The sequence below is a fragment of the Miniopterus schreibersii genome (assembly GCF_964146895.1).
Source record: "Miniopterus schreibersii genome assembly, chromosome: 19".
NCBI classification, from domain to species: Eukaryota; Metazoa; Chordata; class Mammalia; order Chiroptera; family Miniopteridae; genus Miniopterus; species Miniopterus schreibersii.
In genome coordinates, this window is record NC_138119.1 from 759,897 (window position 1) to 775,126 (window position 15,230).

A 15,230-nucleotide genomic window follows, 5' to 3' on the forward strand; every position below is an offset into this window, starting at 1 on the left:
AGTCGTAAAAATCAATTTGAAATCAAATAAAAATATTTAAATAAAAAATAATAAAAGTTACGTAAAACCTTCATGCACCAAAGTCAGGGACCCACCACCATGCTGAAATCTGTAACCCGCCTGAGATAGGAATCAGATCAGTGAAGTCACGGACACCGCCTGCCCACAGGACCTCTGTTCCCCGGCCCGGCATTCTCCCCGCCTCCCGCCTTAGCTCAAAGTTCCAGACACGACCTGGACACAATATAATTAACAATAGCAGAAGATAGCTTTCCCTTACCTAACGTTCCCATGAGCCCAAAACAGCAGCCGATGCCTAAGCGACGTATTAATTCGTTTTCCCGGGGGGTGCGTGGAAGCGTTGACCCTGGTGTTCATTTTTCACCTTGTGATCCAGGAGAAGACGGGCGGCTGGCCTACGAACAGCTGGACAAGTTTCCCCGAGACTGTGGCAACGTCGGAGGCCGTCACGGGACCGAAGTGGCCACGGCCTTTTAGTAGCCAGCGGGCTCTGCCTGTCCGCTGTTTAACAAATGGCCATTTATTCAAGAGGGTGCTGTGATTCGGCTGGAAGTCCGCCGCGTTGCAGACAGGGCTCAGCCGGGCGCCGCGGCTCCGCCGCTTCCTGTGGCCGGCACAGCAGGGCCGCGTGTGACCGGTGGACTGATTGCGTCGCCGACCGCGTCCGACGGTACTTAGTAAAAGAGCCCGTCGTCTCTGATATGTGTGGGATTTCAAAATAGCCATCTTCATGTGTATGGGATTTCAAAATAGCCATCTTTGTACTTTTGGGGAAGTTCTGCTGTGCGCTTGAAACAGTCCTGTGACTCTGCGATCGATGTCCTGCGGCTTGCAGTTTTTCTCTGTTGTGCTCTCAGGGTTGAGTGCCCCCCCCCCCCCCGCCAGCTACCTAATTTTACCTTAAATGAAAAGCACACACACAGAATTCCTTCGAATAAAAGTTTGCCTGCAGAACCTGGTAGAACGACACGTCCTAACAGTTCAGTGTTTTTAAATGTCATGATCCCCAGTGCCCACGGTTTCTCCTGTTTCTTCATCCTGAAAATTCCAAAAGCACGTTCCCATCGTGGCCAGAAGGCAGGTAGAGGGCCACGGGCCACCCTAGAAAGACCACACCCACGCTCGTTAAAAACAGACACGCAAAGCGTGAGCTGTTATTTTTTAAAAAAAAAAACAAGAGCCATTTTTTTATGATATTTTTCAATAGAGGTACTTTGCTGCTAAGACAAATCAAAACCAAAAGTCACGGATTCAGAAAAGCCGGGATGCTCCCTGAGGTGCAGGAACGCGTAGCTGGAGGGACATGAGACGGGGCCCTTGCGTCTGTGAGAATTCCCACGAGGTGGGGAAGACGGCTGCCCCGCGGGTGCTGACCGCCCGCTGCTGGGACCCCTTGGCCAAACAGAACAGCAGCCGCCCTTACTGCTCCCCCCGGGTAGCAAGCCCATTAAATGAAGTCGAGGACCCCTCAGGAGCTCCTGTTAAATAAACTTCTTCCTCTTAAGAGTATGTGAGGTGGGATATGCCAAGATATCAAAACACGTGTGAGTGTGACTTGAACTGTGCTCCCCATGTGTTTGAATAAAATACCAGTGAGGTGTCCTTTTAAAATATTTACATTTAGCCGGACCTTTAAAAGTCACGCTTATTTCACTTTAAACGTCGTGTGCCGGGCTTCCCAGCAGATAGTCCTTCTGGCTGGGAAGTTACAGCGTATGTGTATATTTGTATATTTATAAATATATGTGCACAGATCCTTGTTTTCAAAGTCCATTGTACAGCCTCCAGTTAGTGCGTATGGTCTTAGTCCACGTGAAGTGGTTGAGATGATCCTGTTTATAGGAAGTCAGGTCGCAAGCATTACAGAGTTTTTTGTTTGGTTTGTGTGTTTTGTAAAAATTTTTTGAATATTGCATGAGTACTTGGCTCCGCGTCTTCTGTATTCACATCTGCCTTTTATTTTTTGGTTGAGGGGGTGGCTCTGAGTTTTGCGGCATTTGTACCCGTCACCGTTTCGATCCTGTATGTTCAAATAAAAATTATTTTTGAATTTCTGGTCTCGGGCACAGCGTCCGCCGTATTTTTTCACCTGCTCTCGTGAGCGGGCGCATACACGCAACGCCCCCGTCTCCCCTTGAACTTCTCATCGAGATTCCTTCATCGGTAAGTGGGGAGAGGACTATTCTCGGAGAAAAACCCCACTGAGCTCCTCGCGGGTGAAAGGCGTGGTCCTTCATCGGTCCGCAGCCCAGGCCCGGCGGCACCCGCTGCCCACCCGGCCTGTGTCGTCCGACGACTGGGTTGCTAGGTGACGCGTTCCGGAGCTCTTGACCGCTGTCACCCCGCGAGCGGTGGGACGGAGCCCCGCTGCCCCGCTCCGGGATGGACAAGGCCCACGTCTCGGCCGCGCGGCTTGGGGCCCGGGTGTGCGCGTATTTCGTGAGGCTGTATCAGAGCCTGCAGCGTTTCTGGAGCGTCCACGTCGTGGGCTTTTTCCGGAGCAAGAAGGAGCAAGAACACATCCCTTCAGCCGAGTGTATTTTCCACAAAGAGAAAATTGAGGTGCTTGGCCAGAAGCTGAAGAACCAGTCTCTGGCCGTGGAGGAGCGGGCTCAGGCTGCCTACCGGATGGGGATGCTGGCCTTCACAGGTACCGGCCCCGAGGCGCCAGCCATCTTCACGGCCCTCGGCTTAAAACCCCGGCCGCACTTCCTTTGCCTAAATTATTAGTGTGTCTGTTTTCTTTGTACCGCAAAAGGTATTTCTAATTATTTTCTCCTTAAGGCCCTTTTTAAAAAAAAGTGTCCAACAAATTACTAATTAAGTGTTCTCCCGCTTTTATTAATGAAAAATACATATACTAAAATTGCCTATCAAAGTTCTCGTTGTCATTTAAAATATCAAAGCATCTACACCGAGTGGGTGTCGTTACAACCCCGTGAATCCAGCTACTTCATTTTTTTGTCTTGTAAAAAGGCAGTGCCCAGAAAACAGCCTAGAAAAATAAAAGAACTTCACGTTCTTAAAACACCCACCAGGGAAGCCAGCAGCCGCAGCGGTGAAAAGCAGCGATTGACGTCTACTGCGGTAAACCATGTATTTTTATTTTATTTTTTAAATGTTTTTATTGATTTTTAGAGAGAGAGGCAGGGAGAGGGAGAGAGCTAGAAACATCGATGAGAGAAACGTCACCCATCTGCAGGCCCCCGCCTGGAGACGGAGCCCGCAGCTGGGCGCGTGCCCTGACCGGGAATCCCGCATCGGCAAACCATTTAAACACACAGCAGCCTAGCGATTCTCACGTCCAAACGCTCTCCTTTTCTTTCCCTGACCTCAGGATATGCTATGAAATTTTATTGATAGTGCTCAACCACGCGTCTCCTAATTAGAAGCTCTGGCTGGTAGCTGTCGATGGATTTTTTTTTTTTTTTTATCGGAAGACTAGTTACTTAGACGTAGTTTGATAACTGAATCTTTCAAAGAATGGTGTCCCTGAGAGAAAAATTTACTCTTCCCAAGGACCAAGGGTGCCTAGTGCCGGAGGGTGAGAGCCACAGAGTTGGGGAGGAGACGGGAAATGCAGACTCGCGTGCGCAGGGAGGTGAATGGCACCCGCCACACCCCTCACAGCTGCGTCCCCATTTGGGGGAAGAGCTGTTTACAAAAGGCTCAGGCCCTTGACCGTGATGGTGCTTGGCCCTGGCTGTACTGGTGGGGAGCAAGGCAAAGCTTATGCCCAGGCTTCAGCTAGGACTTTGCTGTTGATGGGAATGTCCTTGGGATGTAAGAGAAACGCAGGCCAGGTGGGAGCCCCAGGGCTGGGGTCCGGCCGACGACGCCGGCCACTCCTCACCGGCTAAGTCTCCGCCGGTGCCTCCGGGGCTCCTGCCTCCTCGGAGTTTGAGATAGGAACTAGGAAGATCTGGGGGTCAGGTCCAGGATCAAAGTGGAGTCCAGGGCGAGGTGGGGTCAGTGAGCAGAGCAAGGACGAGAGTGTCCGGTCACGCGGGTCCCAGGCCTGCGAGAGCTGGGCTGCGAAGGGGACGAGACGGGAGAGAAGGGCCGAGCCAGGGGCCCATCGTGAGAAACCCCTCCAACCGTCAGACCCGCTTGGCCGCTCAGCCTTTGGGGTTTCTCTCGGCCGCTCTAACGCTCTGGTATTTCCTGGAGAATCAGGAGTGAGACCACGAGGGAGATTCGCTAGGTGAACGCAGGCCTCCTGGGGCCTGGTGAAAGGGACCTCGGCAGGCAGGGACCTCCCGGAGCTTCTCATTTCACTCTGTGAACACACACGTTCCCCAGTACCCAAGCGTCCGTGTGTGGCAACAGGACGGCTTGTTGCCCTAGACGGCTTGTCTCAGTGGTCAGGGCATCAGCCCTTGGACTGAAGGGTTGCGGGTTCGATTCCTGGCCAAGGGCACGTACCTGTTACAGGCTCGATCCCCAGGCCCGGTCAGGATGCATGCAGCGGGCAACCAACCGATGTGTCTCTCGCACATCAATGTCTCTCTCTCTCTCTTCCACTCTCTCTAAAAATCAATGGGAAAAAAAATATCCTCAGGTGAAGATTAACCCCCCGAAAAAAAGAACAGAGACCCTGAGCTCGCCCATCACCGCCACTAGCTGCACCAGATACTTGTGGAAATGCGAATGCTTGTCTTACAGGAGGCCCAACGGCCGGGAAGTTTGCAGCCAAGCACATGAAAGAAGTGGCTCTCTTGCTGCAACAGCCAAAGATGGAGCCGAAGACAAGAATCCTGCTGCTCCAGAGCGTGGCCTGCTGGTGCTACCTAAACCCCGTCGCCCAGAAGAGAGCCAAGTTTCTGCAGTTTGTCCCGGTCCTCACCGCGCTCTTGGAGAGCGTGCCCGAGTCGGGCAGCAAGACTGCGATCAGCAGCAACCTCCTGGTGAAGTTCTGGACGTGCTACGTCCTCTCTGTCATGATCTGCAACAACCTGTCCTTCATGGAGGAGCTGAAGGACCAGCAGAGCCTGAAGTGCCACCTGCAGGTGCTGGCCAGCGAGAACTGGGTGGGGTGGCCCGAGAACTTCGCGGAGGTGGTGTATTTCCTGATCGGTTTCCACAGGCACTAGCTCCTCTAGGGCAGTTCCCAGCGGCCTGCACCGTGGGAGGGCCCTGGAAAATGGGAATAAATTGTCAAAGCCAATAGTTTTCTCCAGTGTTTGCTTCTAAGTCGTTGAAAACTCCCCTGTAAGTTTGCAGTTACTGCAAGAACCAAACTTATGGAAAGCTCTGCTGTTTAAAAATGACCTCATGGCCTGGCCAGTGCGGCTCAGTTGGTCGAGCATTGTCCATGCACCGAGGTCACTGGTTCCATTCCCGGTCGGGGCACATGCCCGGGTTGCGGGCTCGATCCCCAGTCCTGCAGGAGGCGGCCGATCAATGGCTCTCTCATCATTGATGTTTCTATCTCTCTCTCTCCCCCTCCTTTCCTCTCTCTGAAATCAGTGATTAAAAAAAAAAAAATTTGATAAACATACTTTAAAAAAAAAATGACCTCATGAAGATTAAGGTCATAAAATGGGAATTCACGGGAAGATGTGAGGGGCATCGGTAGGATTTGTGGGGTATTAGATGACGTTAAGCCAAGGCACCCAGAAACGTCAAATCCTAACCCAACCCACTGCCCCCGCGGCCCTGGGCACAGGTGCCCCACCCATGCCCCGTCAGCCCTGTCTCAGTGTCAGCCTCCAGCAGCTGTTTTGGGCTGAGGTTGTTTCCTGGCTACCAGAATGTGAGCCTCCTGCGCACCAGACCGGCATTTGTTCTGACATCTGCCATCTAACTGAAAATCAGTCATCATCTAAAGGAAATTCTTCCAAGTTCTCTTGATCAATTCTGGTCAGTTTAACATCCACCCTAAGCTTCCTCTCGAAATTCATCCCCAACACCCCCTAACCCCAAGACCCCAGGCAACTACCCTGCTTTCCCCAACTAGTTCAAAGTTTTCGTTTTACTTCAACGGAAGCACAGGGAGGTTCTAACTTCACGGAGACCCTCCTGCGTCCTGGTCACCGTTTGTTCCTTTCCTGCTGCTGAACTGTGTTCCACCGAATGGGCTCGTCCGTTTCTTTGCCCGCTCACGGGCCGATGGGCACTCCAGCTGCTGCAGGCCTAACTGTTAAGGGCCTGCTGAAGTTTCCACAGCCCCTATGGTTATTACTGCGGCCAGCACGGCTGGACTCCCCATGGCTCGGCATCACTGACGCTTGCTGTGGCTGTTTCTCAAACCTGAGTCATTCTGACAGGTCCACAGCAGCATGTCACTCAGGCTCAGAGTGCGCTTTCCTGATGACCCGACGTTGACATCTTTTCACTTGCTCAGTTGCTACCTGTGTATATTCTTTGGGGAAGTGTCCAAACCTTTCCCCAATGTTGAAAATTAGGTTCTTTGCTTACTGAGTCATAAGAGTTCCTTCTGTAAAGAACCTTTACAAGCCTTTGTGCGTGTGCTCTGTACTGTATCTAACGTGACAAAGGGGAGTAGTTCCAGACCCTAAGCTATTCCTGTCTCATCACGGGACGCACACCTGCCCCGTCATCACCTCCACTCAGCGTTTTAAGCGTCCAAGGAGTCTGATTGTACCAGCAGTCGAGCTTTTACTTGGCTGACCAGAGGTACGTGAGAGGTCCTGAGAACACGTGCTCACACCTTTACCAGAGCTCCTCCGGAACAGTGTCTGCTCGTGGGGCTTGGAAATCCAGTCCCCGCAATGAGCTTGAGGTACAACCAGCTTTGGGAGTAAAACTTCAGCCTAAAGAGGGACAAACTCATTTTTTCTTCATATTTTCCAAAATAACAGAGGAATAGAAAGAAAACATAAAACCACAGAAATAGACAAATTTTACTCCTTAGACTTCATTCTTCTAAGAAACACATTGTTTAACAGGAGACTGAAGTTTATTTATCATATAAACAGGTCGTGTCTGACATGAGAAAATGCTATTTACATAAAACACTATAGACTAAAAATACACAGTATTTGTATTTTAATACAATAGGGTCCCCGGATCCAAACAAGGAAGCCTGATTTCAGGTCTGCATGACACAGTAACCTGCTCTGCCACCAAGAACTAGAGTGGAGGTGGCTGTGCTGGCACTTTCTCAGTCAAGTCCTCCGGCAGCTCATGCGCAGGGCTCGGCTTCCCCAGTGCCCGCGCAGGGGTCTGAGTCCTCCCCTGCAGAACCCTCGCCAGCTTCCTCTTCAGACTCAGATTCCTGACTATCCAGCGATTCAAAGTTATCCAGAGGCTCTCCTTTCAGTCTCTTTTAAAAAACAAACCAAGAGTTTATTGTAAAAACTTTAAAACCCAAGTCCATTACCTGAATGCTAATAACTGGCCCTCAATGTTATAATGAGGTTTTCATGTCTCTCAGTTACATTCACATACAACCCCGTGTCTGTCAGAGGCTCCACTGAGTTAGTGCTGTGAACAACGCTCTCAGGCGGTTACAGCGGCTATTACAGGATTTCCAAATGGAAACCTCAAACATTAAAGTGTGTCACGGCAGGAAAATGTAAGCAATTCAGTACAAAAAAGGTTTTATTTGAAAATCTCTCATCCCATCAACAAGATGATTTTTTGCAAACACGAATAAGCCCAAGACTTATTTTTTAGGCCAAGACTGGTAAAGTAGCAGTCGTGAGGAAAACGAAGCCCCTCCACAGGATGAATTACCTGCTTAACTCAACAAACTCCACAGTGCCGGGCAGGGAGCTAAGACTTACTCTCAGGAGTCCAAGCCCAGAGCCCAGCATGTCCTCACCACGCTCACTGGCTCGGGCTTGCAGAACGGGGACGACCCAGGTCAGGTGTGAACACTCACCTCTAGGAGCTCTGCCATGTGCTGCACGTGCTCTGCTACCTCCGCCAGCTCCTGATTCTCCTTTTGCAGGCGGGCAATCTCGCTGTCCCTCTGTTCGATTTCCTTATGCAGCTATGCGACATCAATCAAGGTCAGTGTTCTGCAGATTTTCACACCACAAACCAACTACGTGCCTCCCAGAACGTAACTGACAGACACATGTGGTACGAAGTTCCTAACAGAGGGGCCGTCTTTGGCTCTCAACACCATAGGCTGCTTTTTGTATAATAATTTTGGTAACAGTCACCTAATTAAACTTTTCTTAGGCCAAAATTAAAGCTAGTTTATATTCCTCTAACCAAATATGCTAAGCAGTGGATGGAATATATATTTTTTAAGACTATGTTTTTATTGATTTTAGAGAGGGGGGAGGAAGAGGGAGATAGAGAAACATCAGCCAGCTGCCTCTTGCACACCCCCTCCTGGGGTTTGAGCGTCACTGGGAATGGAACCGGTGACCTCTTGCTGCACCAGACAATGCTCGGCCCCGAGCCACACCCCAGGGCACGAATGGAATACTGAAATGTAAAAAATGCCACCAATTACTCAGCACTTACTTTCTCATTTTCCTTCAGAGCTTCGTAGAGAGCCTTCCTCCGTTTTTCTGCCACTTCTTTCCAATATTGAGAAGATGGATTTTCTAAAGTAAATCAATGTTTTACATGTAACTCTGAAAACCACCATTACATGCTGCTATAAAAACTCAGTAACTGTTTTATCTATTTAATATACAACTTACAATCTTAGTACTACCCATATTACTTAGCAATGCCCATTTTTATAAAACTGAAGTTAGAAAACAAAGTCAATTTTTCCTATTTTATTTTCCAAATTTTAAGGACTCTGATATGTCCCACTGAGAGTCTGTATAGAGCTCTGTGTTCAGGTTACATGGATCGATTGTTTTAATCTGTCTAATAGTGACCCCAGGTTAAGAGGCTGTGGGCACAATTCATATCAGTATAACAAATAATATTGTCCTTTATTACAATTAAAGTTTCTAAGATAAAAGCTATATATATATATACTTTTCTCATACCTGCGATCATAAGGTCAAATGCTTCTTGGGTAACTCCTCCAAGATCTTTATTTTCACTGTGTTCCGGGACAACAGTAACTCCAGAGCTGGAAGTCTTAGATGCTAGCTGGTCATTCCAATGCTTCGGTTTGGACAAGCCCTTAACCAGCTACGATGGAAATGCATACATCAGCCTCATTTTGCCCTAATGGACAGGAAAGCTGAGTGGACTTGGGACAGAGCAGGCACAGCTTCTGAGGATGTGTGTTTAGAAGAAGAAGCGCCAGGGCCAGACATGCACCGTCAGAGGCCAGAGAGAGGAGGGAAAAGTACAGAGGAGGAGGGGGAGCCACTGGGTGAAGGCAGAAATTAAGAACATCAGAAGAAAAAAATCTAAGACAATGTAGAGCCAAAACATAAATATGCAGAAACTTTAAAAATACACAAATTTGTTAAGAAATTTATAAAAAGCCCAGGGGTTTTGTCATTTATGTATTAAAAACGGAGCACGCATCTGTCTGTATCTTTGTCTTTGGATCTTCTTTAAAAAAAAAATCACCCAATTTAAAACTTCACCAAAATGTATAGGTATATTTTAGGAATTTTATTTGCTGTAACTATTTTGGATTAGACTTGGGCCTAAGCCTTAACTGAAATTATTTTTATTGTTTAAATAATTCCATGCAAAGGCAATACTTCCTACCTGCAAAAGTCTAGACTCCTCCACCCATGATTTTGCCATTTACATACAGAAGTAAATGAAAGAATCTATCATTTGATCCTCAAAACATCCAACATCCCTCCTATAGGTTAATTCATGACGTATTATATCACTTCAGTTCCACCAGTTTTACACCAGCACTCTACTCACAACAATTTCTAACTTCCTCGATTGAATACTTAAAACAAAAATCACTTCTGTGGGGAATACGCAATTGTTATTCTTAAATTATTTCCAGATTTCAATGATTAAGGTACTTCTAACCAAGGAAATCTGGCAAATGTTTTCCATGCTAAGGCAGTATCCTCTCTAGCCCATTCCAGCCCAATAATACTTACCTCATTTTCTCTCCCCACCAGAGATCCAGCTGTGGAAGGCTGGATCATCTTCAGGGTTCTCCTTGGGACAGGACTGTTCTAAAAGCCAAGAGAGTCCATTAGCTGGTTACTGAATGCTATATGGATCGTTATTGCCTTAGCCCTACTATAACTTAACAAAAGGAAAATACCAAGAACACTAGTACAGGGAAGGGCAAAATATTTACAGTTGTGAGTATACAAAACAGAATTTATCCCAGTATTACTACATATTAATTATTGTATTATTTTCTAAACAACTGTAAATCTACTTTTTTGCCCCACCCTAAATTTGGTCTGCTATATAATTTTATAATGCTACGTATGAACAAGACACTGGTTTAACCAACCAGGAACTTATTTCTCTAAAATTATAATACAGTTTGAAGAATTTCTAAGAATACATCATATCACCCAAACTTGATACACTTATGACAGAAACCCAGGAAACAGGTAAATGAGGGGGAAGGTTAATTATTCCCACTGCCAAATACTTCTCCCCCTAATCAATAGGATTCGTCTCAGACTTCCTTTGAATCATGACTATCCCCTAACACGTTTCCACGTGTTCACCAAAGGAACACAGTTTAAGAACATACTTGACATAAAACTGACATACATGCAATGGGACCCCTTACCTGACTATACAAGCAGTTTGCTTCAAGCCCATTCATTAGGAGGCAGCTGAAATGTCAGTGCTTGAGGGACACTAAATACTGTAAAAGTCCCCAGCTATTGTTTTGGAAAAAATATAGCCTTCCTTGTAATATGTAAATACCTTCCTGTATATTTCCTGATCTGAGAGCTCTCTCTAGTTTTGCAAAAAATCATTAGTTATTCTGCCACCATGGGACAGCAAACAATGGCGGTGCTCAAACAAGGTCAGCGAGAACATGACACCAGAGCAGTGTGGGAAAGCTGCTGACTGCACACTGCACGCCAGGACAAGAGCTCACCGTTCCCACGGTCGAGTTTCCCGAGCTGACTATCATCTCACTGTTTAATTGGAAAACAAACGGCAGCTACTGTGAGAACAAAACCACACCAACATTTCAGATGTAACCTAGGTCAGTCCACAGTCTCCAGACAAATAAACAAATACAACTTTGAAGCCTTCAATAATAGGTGTTCATTTAAGTGCTTGCTACTAACAATGGCCAAAGAAGCCAGCTAAGTTACTGTCACAAAAAAGGACCATTTCCAAGATTTAACTTTTATAATGTAAGCTTTATAGCATCTATCTCCCAAAACGTAATATTGCCATTATCGTTTTCTTTACACAGACTATGCACTGGAATACTAGACTCCTTACAGCCAAAAAGGTTCTCATATATTACGGGTCTTAATCTTTTTAGGGAAAAAATTGAGATTCTGTGATCCTCTTTTTTAAAAAAAAAAAAAAAAAAAAAAAGCACACATAAAATTTTGCATATAATTAGCAAAGAATCCATGAACGAATGAAAACAATGATAATAATAATGTTGTTTACAGAATGCACTGAAAACTATTAGAACTAATAAGCAAGTTCAGCAAGGTAGCAGGATTCAAGATCAAGATACGAAAGCCAAATGTGTTTCTATACAGGAGCAATGGCGTAAAAAATAAAATATTTTGAAAAAATTCACAAAGGTAGTAAACTACAACGCATCACTGAAAAAAAACTTCAAGACTTATATGAGTGGGAAGACAGCCCATGTCCGTGGATCAGAAAACTTAATATTCAACCATAATTAACTATTTAATGGTTCTTTACTGTTACCTTTCCTCTGGCCAAAAAATCAGTAACAGAAATGACAGCCAGGCTAAATTTAGCTAAGTTATGTCAAAACACGTCTACGCAAAAGCTTTCCACACGGAGGAAAGTGGCCCTATCACGTACCTTCACATGCCCTGGGGTCCCTTCTCGTTTCTGCTTCATTGTGGGGTTCATTGTGCCCCTGGTGAAGCACCAGAGCAGTCAGTCAAGAGCTGGCTGTGGCTGGCACCTGCAGGCGGAGCCCAGGCGTTCACTACCGCAGGGTGCAAAGCTCTCTCAGCGCTGCCAAGGACTCGGGTGACTCTTGATACCTGTATTTTATATAAACACAACACACAACAATTCTGGTTGGAAAAAATCTTGCTGCAAAAGGAAAAACATGTATATTCTAAACAAATGTACAAAACACGTTCGTGTCCTGGATGAAGTACGGGGCTGTCAACATCTGAGAAATGTCACCAGGAAAGACGAAGCAGATACCTGGCTGTGCCCCAGCCAGGCCTGCAGAACAGCACCCAACGTCCCCCTTTCAGAGGCTGACAAGCTACGATAAACTCGGCTCCGCTAACTGGCAACACCTTGGCAGTGGCTTAGTATCTGATCAAATGAGACTGTGCGTTTACATGTGTAGGAAATTATGCACCACCCGGAGCTGAGACCCCGAGAGAAGCAAGGAGAGGGCAGCAGATAAAGGGATGTGTGATGTTAATCGCACCCGGGCCAGGCGAGGCTCTGCTTGGCCCCCAGCCGTGTCCCCAGTGGTCCCCGACCTGTGGCCACGCCTCCTCAGTCAGTGGGGCTCACACGTGGACCGCGCAGCTCTCACACGTCTGGGTGCCCTGGGAGATGCGCCCTCGTTTCTGTTCTGTTTCTCGTGAAGCAAATGCTGGGCGGCACCCGCGAGACTGAGCCAGGGTGATGCCAACCTGGGTCGCCGCGGCCCGGGACCCGCAGCCATTCAGTGGGTCAGCCACGCCGTTCAGAAAGAAGCCACCGATCGGGATGGAACCGCAAAGGCGGGAGGGCGTGGGGAGCGCGGGCTGCGGGGAGATGGTCCCGCTCCGTGGCCGGTCTCACGCGGCCGGGCGGCGGCGCCCTGAGCTGCGACGTGAAACGCGCTTCGCCCGCGCCCCGTCCCTCGCCCGCGCCCACTCCACTCTCAGTTCTTCCCACCAGCCTCAGGACGCGCCGGGCCCGGGTCCGAGGGCGGCGCCGACACGCGGGGGGCCGCGGTCACCGACCCCAGGCCGCTGCTCACAGGGGGCCGAGGCTCAGCGACCTTCTTCCGGGGCCCAGCGAGCGCAGCCCCACTCCCCCGCCACCCCCACCCCGATCACCGCCAGCCGCGGGTCCAGGCGGTGGACGCGCCGCCTCCGGGACGGGCCCGCGCGGGGCCGAGTCCCGCACTCCGCCCGCAGGTTCCAGACTCCGACCAGCAGGGGGCGCTGGGCGCAGCAGCGCCAACCAATAGGGAGCGCAGACGGGAGCGCGCCAAATTCGGCCCAGCCAATGGGGCGGCCCCGCGCCTCGCCCCGCCCCGCCCCCGTCCCAAATCCTACTCACCGCGACCCGGCGGAGTCTCGGGAGGACCGCAGCCCGCGGGAGGCAGCGGGAAGCGGCTTGTCGGGCAGCCCCCGCGGCCGCCTCCGGCCCCTGCGCTCACTCGCGGGAGGGACCCGGCAGCGGCGCCGCGCACGGGACGCCCGGCCTCCGCCCAGCGGCCTGCAGAGCTCGCCGACTCCGCTCGCGGGCGCCGGCGGTCGCGTGACCCCGCCGAGGGGCGTGGCCTCCCGGACCCGGCCAATCGCCGCCCGCCTCGGCCCCGCCCCTGCCCGCGCCTGCGCGATGGGCGCGGCGGGCCCCAGCGCCAGGAAGTGGCGGCGCGGTCGCGGGTCCGGACCCGGAGCCTGCGGGCGGGACGGCGCTGCGGGCGGGGGGCCGCACACCCGGGCTGCGCACGTGCTGCGCGTGCGGTGCGCGACCCCCGCGGTCTGCGCAGCGCTGGTTCCGCGGGCTCCCGCCCCACGCAGAGCCTTCATTTTCGGGCTTTTTTTGCGTTTTGAGGCTTAGGGCTCGGGAGGCGCTCGGGCACCACGTGGGCCCCAGGTGCGGGACCCCGCTGCCCTGCAAGCCCGGCCACGGGACCTCAGACGGCGGCCAGCTTCGCTTATTACTCGGCCAGACCCTCGGTGCAGCAGGCCACGGCGTCTGCCACACCTCCGCAGGTGTCACTAGCCCGTGTCCCCGTGTCTCAGCCTCCTCGCCACACCTCCGCAGGTGTCACTAGCCCGTGTCCCCGTGTCTCAGCCTCCTCGGCGGAGGGAAGGTGTCCCCGCCCCGCTTTGAGCACGTGGTTTCCCATCCGTGCCCGCGACCCTGCTGCCCCCCCCCCCCCCGGACTTCTTTGGACGACACAAAACGTAAGGAGCATCGTCGAGTGGCTCTGGCTTCGTTTGAGGGAAATATAAACGTGAAACCTAAATTCACAAAGGACACAACCCTTGGCCTGGGGACCGTCGGACGACTGGGTGTCCAGAGAGAATGGTGGCGAGCAGGGCACCGTGTCCCTCACCTTGAGACACAGCCAGTCCCCTAGTGACCCGCCGAGTTCCGCGGGCACCACGTGGTCAGTGGGGTCACGGGACAGAGCCCCACCGGGTAAGTACCGTTCAAGAGCCTGGGAGGAGTTACACTCAGGTGGCTGGCACGCGGTCCAGGAGAAAGCAGAGTCCATAGTGACGTTTCTTTCCAGAGCTGAAAAGCTGGGAAGGAAAACAGCTGCATGTGAAAGTGGGGAGCAAGCCAGAGGGCAGAGCCTGGAGGTTCCCCGAGTGGGTCACTTGCGGAGCTGTGAGAGGACCGGCCGTTTCCAGGCGGCCTGAAACCCACGAAGCCAAACGCCGCCTGTACTTGCTCAGAAGACTGGTTTCTTTGGAATGGTCTGGGGACTTAACTCTGTGCGTTTCATTGTTTGACTTTGTTTCCACATCCCAAAGGGGATGGCACCCAGCTTAGGAAACATCGTGAAAGCCCCAGAGCCTGCAGCAACCCTTTCACCTGCTTAGGTCAGGCCCCTTCGGCTCTCCTGCTGCATGATCAGCTAGTTTATGTGTGACAAGTGAATGCAGATCTATACCTGTGCCATCCGGGTGGGTGGCCACTGGCCGTATATCAGCTGTTGGGCCCAGGGGGCCTCAGAGGACTGGATGGATCGCCTGAGGTTTGGGGGTGGGGGCTCTTCTTTCCTGAGTTCACCTCTGCACCTGTACTCAGTAGCCGGGCGGGTGCTGACGCTCACTCAAAGGAGCACCCTACTGGGAGGAGGTCCCTGTACCATCTCCCTTTACCTGGCTCTTTTGCCCCTGGCCAGGAAGCAAGGTGACTTCTGGCAGATGGCAAACAAAACCACAAACATTTTCCTGGAAAGTGTTGTGCTTGGCACTGCTTTGCTCAGAGGGGCCCTGGGCTTG

At 50.7% G+C, this 15,230-nt stretch overlaps 3 protein-coding genes across 10 annotated transcripts in view; 2 read left to right on the plus strand and 1 right to left on the minus strand.

Moving 5' to 3' along the window:
• RIPOR2 (RHO family interacting cell polarization regulator 2) overlaps window positions 1-2,071 on the plus strand; it is a gene marked incomplete at its 5' end in the record, with an annotated part of 81,674 nt that extends 79,603 nt beyond the window's left edge. For all 6 annotated transcript variants that reach the window (XM_081121131.1, XM_081121134.1, XM_081121132.1 and 3 more), the window contains one exon: window positions 398-2,071. In XM_081121131.1, the coding sequence (XP_080977257.1) occupies window positions 398-498 (101 nt within the window). In that variant the 3' untranslated portion in view covers window positions 499-2,071. The remainder of the gene's footprint in view (window positions 1-397) is intronic.
• Window positions 2,072-2,403: 332 nt separating this feature from the next.
• On the plus strand, window positions 2,404-5,114 carry ARMH2 (armadillo like helical domain containing 2; the record flags this gene model as incomplete). The annotated part of the gene is made up of 2 exons (XM_081121864.1): window positions 2,404-2,671; window positions 4,687-5,114. 2 exons carry the CDS (start codon window positions 2,404-2,406, stop codon window positions 5,112-5,114), a joined length of 696 nt encoding a protein of 231 aa, XP_080977990.1.
• A 1,771-nt stretch (window positions 5,115-6,885) lies between these two features.
• Window positions 6,886-13,532, minus strand: GMNN (geminin DNA replication inhibitor). 3 transcript variants are annotated; one of them, XM_081120857.1, is made up of 7 exons: window positions 13,324-13,532; window positions 11,884-12,071; window positions 9,987-10,064; window positions 8,949-9,096; window positions 8,467-8,549; window positions 7,871-7,981; window positions 6,886-7,309 (listed from the first exon to the last, which is right to left on the minus strand). In XM_081120857.1, the coding sequence occupies exons 2-7, from the start codon at window positions 11,932-11,934 to the stop codon at window positions 7,169-7,171; spliced, it is 612 nt and encodes a 203-aa protein (XP_080976983.1). In that variant the 5' UTR covers window positions 11,935-12,071; window positions 13,324-13,532; the 3' UTR covers window positions 6,886-7,168. The 3 variants fall into 3 exon arrangements, with proteins under 3 accessions (XP_080976983.1, XP_080976985.1, XP_080976984.1); XM_081120859.1 differs by lacking the exon at window positions 13,324-13,532 and adding an exon at window positions 12,687-13,183; XM_081120858.1 differs by lacking the exon at window positions 13,324-13,532 and adding an exon at window positions 12,476-12,598.
• Between the last annotated feature and the right edge of the window lie 1,698 nt (window positions 13,533-15,230).

Bases quoted from the DNA above. Each gene is read 5' to 3' on its own strand.
- GMNN (XM_081120857.1), bottom strand. From the start codon at position 11,934: ATGAACCCCACAATGAAGCAGAAACGAGAAGGGACCCCAGGGCATGTG. The intron at 10,065-11,883 runs GTACGTGATAGG...CTTGGCTTTTAG, and splicing joins GGACCCCAGGGCATGTGAAG to AACAGTCCTGTCCCAAGGAG. The intron at 7,310-7,870 runs GTGAGTGTTCAC...GTTTTTTAAAAG, and splicing joins ACATGGCAGAGCTCCTAGAG to AGACTGAAAGGAGAGCCTCT.